Source organism: Pavona decussata, unplaced genomic scaffold, assembly GCF_977016875.1.
Source record: "Pavona decussata unplaced genomic scaffold, jaPavDecu1.1 SCAFFOLD_122, whole genome shotgun sequence".
Taxonomy (NCBI): Eukaryota; Metazoa; Cnidaria; class Anthozoa; order Scleractinia; family Agariciidae; genus Pavona; species Pavona decussata.
This window is the reverse complement of record NW_028145536.1, coordinates 1,426,981-1,432,768: the sequence shown is the minus strand read 5'-3', so window position 1 is coordinate 1,432,768 and position 5,788 is coordinate 1,426,981. Positions and strand designations below refer to the sequence as shown.

General features: G+C 39.6%; 1 protein-coding gene across 1 annotated transcript; it reads right to left on the bottom strand.

Annotated features, from left to right (window-relative positions):
• Positions 1-33: 33 nt before the first annotated feature.
• Positions 34-5,446, bottom strand: LOC146469569 (uncharacterized). The gene is made up of 2 exons (XM_085123214.1): positions 4,691-5,446; positions 34-424 (listed from the first exon to the last, which is right to left on the bottom strand). Exons 1-2 carry the CDS (start codon positions 5,397-5,399, stop codon positions 111-113), a joined length of 1,023 nt encoding a protein of 340 aa, XP_084979340.1. The 5' UTR covers positions 5,400-5,446; the 3' UTR covers positions 34-110.
• Positions 5,447-5,788: the final 342 nt, after the last annotated feature.

Below are 5,788 nucleotides of genomic sequence, written 5' to 3'. Positions count from 1 at the left end.
TAATTTCTGTTCCAGTTTCTAATCTTAATGACCTGTTTCAGACTGTGTCTCCTAGAAACGTTTTAAACACCACAGTTCAATGTAAACTGTCTACTTTACGCTGTTTGTTGTCAGTCGCTGAGTCCAAACACTTCGTAATTTGAAACAGTAAAATTTCTAGCTCCTGTGAAAAACGTGGTTTGTTTTCCTTCGGGACAGGAATAAGAGGAGAAAACACTTTGACCTTTTTTTTTCCTGTTTGCATTCCCTGATATATGAAGGTCGTACCCCTCGCCAAAGGTCGGTCCGTATTCGCTCTTACAGAACACAGCAACATCATCACGGGTTTTCGGTGGTAATTTTCTTGGTTCAAGGTCATGCGGGTTGACAATGCTGAACAGGAACTCTTGGCCGCATACTATGTAACCATTCAACCCAACGGGGCCTGTTATAGGATAAAAAAAAAAGCACCACATTAAAACAATGTATTAAGAAGACCTCAGAACGCTCTAGTCATAATACTCCTCTTGGACTTTTTGTCTGCGGGGGTAAACTCCGCACACCATCACAGGGGTCTCCCGTATACAGACAGGGTTTCTAGTTGGACGTTTTTGTCTTCACCCCTTCACAGAAAGTTGCCTCAAAGACCTCTTTAAGAAAAACAAAACACACTGATGCTTTTTGTCTTAAATTGTCATGACCTTTTATGGCACCTTGTTTAGCATTAACCAAACATTGCCTCTCATTTAATGGTAAATTTAAAACCCAGTCGATGCAGTGCCGTAAATGAACGTAGAAAATCACCGAGCCGCACAATTCAAACGCACTATAACAGTGGAGCGAAGCACTTGCAAAAACACAGTCGTGATTTTAGTACAATTCAAGCCTTTTATGACTGTGACACGTTGCATAGCTCTTAAACATGCTAGAAAACCAAAAAAACAAATAGCCGTGGCAAGAAACACAACAACTTGTGACAAAAAACTAATAGCCGGGTCAGGTATTACATCACCTACAAAATGAAGTTTATTGCACGTTCAAACGGCAAGTAATGATTTATTCCTTTCATAACATTTCACAAATCTTAACAAAAAGGCCGTTAAAACTATCTCGGACTTAAGCAATTAACGAGCCAAACCAAACCCAGCTGAAATGCCCTATGTGCCATAAAAACACCGTCGTTGAACAGATAGAATAAGAGATCATATTCAAAATGAAGAGAATTCAAAAGAAGGAAATCAAAACTCATCCGGCCCAAGTGACCTATAATGTTGAACATACGATGGTTAAATCCAAGGCTCTATCAAATCCTTCAAACCCACTACAAATACTTGGGAGTCGCGCAGGCTTGAAAAAACAATTTAGCCCTGAAAAAACAAATTCATGTAAGCTAGATAAAAAAGCTAAAATACGCGCCAGGGAGTGGCATAGGCTTGTCAGTCTTTATTTACACACCAAATTCTAAACTACAGGCAGCCCAAATTCCAAAATCGTTATTTCCATAAGAAAACTCGTACTGGCTTTTACGTCAAAAGATTTTCAAAAATGATTCTTTGGAATTCTCATCAAAGGAATATTTTTTTTAGTTAATAGTCGATTTTCTTGTGATTCTGGAACAACCTACAAGAAAAAGCTCAGCAAACTCAATCACAGAGTTTTCCTTGCGGGGGCAGCGGCCCCCTCTGTCCTCCCACTATATATGGCCCTCTCAAAACTTGCCAGTGAAACTACTCGCCTGCGGCTCCAGTGAGGGTAAAAGGAGGAAAGAGTTTGCGGAATGGTATGTGGCATGGCGTGCGGAATGGCATAATTATGCGAAATACGATTTACGCGGGGAATAAATTAACTGAAGAGCGCATCCTGTTTTCACGCCAATTTTATAAGAGCAGCAGTTTTTTCGATTTTGCGGACTATTAAACAACCAAACAACAGATCGAGGATTAGAAAATATACGCCTGGGATAGAACATGTCTGATCGCTGGTTAGGAAGTGAGAGTGAAGAAATCGATGAAGTTTCGCATTCAAGGAACTAAGAATAAATTAAATTTCTAGTTGACAAAAAGAACGTGGCAGCGAGTAGCCTAGACAAAAAGCAACACCAGACTGGAGAAATAACATCAGTCCAAGGCCAAAACTATCAGACTCTTTGACGGTTACAATTTGTACAACTCATGGGAAAAATATGTTCTACTTTTTCTCACCTTGCATTTTCGTCGAGCGACGAGTACGCAAGTCACTGTTGAGCTGCTGAGCTGCTGAGCTAGCTACCTAGCTATTTAATACGGCGATTCAGGAACCGGCTATAGTTCAGTGACGCGTTATCGAACTACACATATCCGTCTTTAATTAAGGTCTTTCAGTGCCAGACGTCCCAACCTAATATTAGATTTAAAAGCGAAAAAGCCCTAGAGCAAAAAAGCAGATGACAAGTATGCAGGGTGTCTAATTATCGACACTGGTTGTGTGAAAGGTTGTGAAACTATTCTTATCACAAATGCATTTTGGTCAAATTGTTGTTCATTTTCCCGCTCATGATAAATGAATCATCGAGCATACAGGGTATGAGAATTGATCTTTTACCAAGGGTTAGAAAAAAATGTTTATTATTTGCCCTCGGTAAAGGATCAATCTTTGTCCTGAGAAGACTTCACGCTGCCACGTTATTTTTGTCAACCGAAGTCGCATGGATTAAAGTGAACATGAAATTTAATTTACTGATTTAATCATAGTTCCTTGAATGCAGAAACTATAAACAGTTTTTATCGCTTTCTTTACCCTCACTTCTTCCAAATCGACAATCAGACGATCAAATTCTCGAAGAGTCCGCAGCATCAGAAAAGCTGCTGCTCTTATAAAATTGGCGCGAAAACATGACGCGCTCTTCAGTTAATTTATTTCCCACGTAAATCGTATTTCGCATAATTATGCCATTCCGCACGCCATGCCACATGCCATTCCGCAAACTCATTCCGCCTTTTACCCTCACCGCTGCGGCTCGCGGTTTCATATCACTTGAATTTTGAGCATTCTATTGACGTCATTTAATAGCCTATTTAACAATTATTCCATGAGCGCGCGTTGGATATGAGATGGTAAATAGCCAACGAGGCGCGAAGCGCCGAGTTGGCTATAACCAATCTCATATCCAACAAGCGCGAATGGAATAATTGTTTTACTAAATTCTCTGCGTTTGGATATTGCTGTTGAAGTTTGCTGAATTTTATTTTAAGTAAAAATTGTTTTCAAATTAAAACGACCGCATATTGAGGCAACTTCCGACCAAAGCGACAACGTAATGATCATATGACACGCGCAGCTCTTTGCGAACGGAGTTGTTATACTGTATTAATTAATTTATAGTTACTTAGTTGTCTTATTATTTATCTTGTATTTTTTTTTATTAGTTTTAATGTAGGGCTCCTATTGATAAAAGATATACTTTTTGTATTCTGACGCTAGTTAAATAAAGGTTTTCTACTAGGACGGCTTTTTTATGCTGAACTGAATTCCTCGCAGACGTTTTGAAACACTTAAGGCAGGTCCAAGTGTGCGAAGCACAACCTCACTGAGACAAGCATTCAGTGCAAGTTTTTAAACTTCAAGCATATCGAGAAGCGTAAGAGCTTTGCACATTTAATAGATGATCTTTTGTAACTGGAGTCCTCGTAAACGCGTAGAAACACAAAGGCAGGCATTAATTTCTTCTTCAGAAATTTCTTCGATCGGTTTTAACCTCTTGCCGCCAGGATTTACAAGCCATCCTGAAATTTTTGAATGTAACTGGTTGTTATTGTTTTTGTTGTTGTTGTTGTTATGTGATCTAAATCGTAAAGTCGTGCAATTTTTCTGATTTTAAAGGAAATTTCTGAGATACCTATCATTGAATAGTGCCATACCGAACTTTGTGGCTTTTACTGTTGTTATATTGAGATGGCATTGTCTGGTATTTCTTTTTTCTTTTTTTTTTTTTTTTTTTCCATTTTTCAGAAGAAACTTTTGCTTCCTACCGAAAGACAAAATTTGGGTTAGCGACAGCTGAGGCAATCGTTTTCCATATAAGGTCAAACTACGGTATGTGAGCTGATAACCGGGATTTAGTGAACCAATCAGAACGCTAGAAATACATTATCCGAAGAGTATAGACCATAGAAAACTATTTGTTAACAAGATAATGCTGCCACATACGAGGAGACCATATAAGCCCTTTTTAGTTTGAAAGAATGTCATAAAAGAGTTTCTAATCATGGACTAAATCAGCCCTTTTTAGTTTGAAAGAATATCATAACCTTAGTTGTGCTACACGGAAGTGACACGACTTGATTTTACCGAAGAACTACTAGTGCCATGAACAACTTAATTCATAAAGGATAAATACAATAAAATTTACATTTTGATGTGGATCTATTCTTGCAACTGTTGGCCAGCGTTTTGTAATTGCATATTTTGTTCTGGAAGAGCAGTTAAGGACTAAATCAAATCATTCAAAGACAGAAACCAGGTCCTGCTATGTAAAGTCGTGCCGTAGTCTTGAACACGGCAGTTGGGAAATTATCAAGAAAATAACTTGCTTTACCAAATTACAAACAGTAACGTGTTACAAAGAGATCCGACATTATTTAAAGAGAACCCAAAAAAATACAAAATCCTTGAGGCGTGCAAAGTCCTTCCTCGCTAAATACATTATTTTAAATACAGCAATACATAATCTTACTTTTCCACGAAACCTCGGTGAAGCCTCCAAAAATATATTCTCCGCTCTTTACAATTGTGACTGTGGGGCCTTTGTCATCACATTTTGAGTGAAATGCTTCTGCTGCGAATCCATCTCGAGAAGCTTGGAATAGAAGGCGCCATTCACCTTTCAAATCCGCAGGTAACCAGCCACTCAATATTTGTCGATGTTCTTTATTCGTCAAAATCTCTGACTCTTTAAACGACATTGCTTGGTTTATACGCTTCAACTCTTCCACTACCCCTTGAATCTGGTAAAACGTGGCTTCTGCTTCAAGTTCCTTGTGAAATGTTGCCCCTTCTGGCAAAATTAATTTGCCATCACGTAGAAAGTTGAGTATAAAGCGGAAGTGGGTTCCATCTCGGTCGATAAAGAACGAGCCGTCTTCAGAAGGCTGTGTGTCAAACTTCCCAGAAAACATGGCGGCTAACATCGAATTAGGATCTTTTCTCAGCGTTTGCACTGTTGTGGTGAAATGATGGCCACCGACATTTAGTTTAACAGTGGCAGAAAAATGTACATCAGCGGCTCTGTTCGACATCGAGTCTTCTTCCTGTTCCTGATGGAATCTAGACGCTTCTTCTCCTTCTTTCCGAAACCTTTTTGATTCTTGCTGTAACAATTTCCAAGCTTGTTTGATGTGGCTTTCAGCGTCTGCGAGAACCTGGTTGTCTGTTTTATTGGCCATCTCCTTCCAAGGGCAGAAGAAAGGTTTCTGACAAATGCTTTCACTTTTCAGTCAATCTTGTACCAAGAGTCCTCTAGCTTTTTGGTCAGCGGGTGGTCGCCAGTAGAGACTCTGTGGAATTTCATTTAAATTTTTTGATTGGCTGTCCCATAACGGCTCGTGACGGCTTCCATTATTTTACCGCAGAAAACCTGCGGTAATAAAATTCCAGTACCCCAGAGTCCCTACTGGCGCCCACCCTCTGACCAAAAAGCCAGAGGACTCTGGGCATCCTCTGGGCAGGAAATAATTGCTTATCAGCCGTATTGCCAATCTCGTACCCATAGTCCTCAGGCTTTTTGATCAGCGGATGGGCGCCAGGAGAGACTTTGGGGGACTGAAATTTTGTT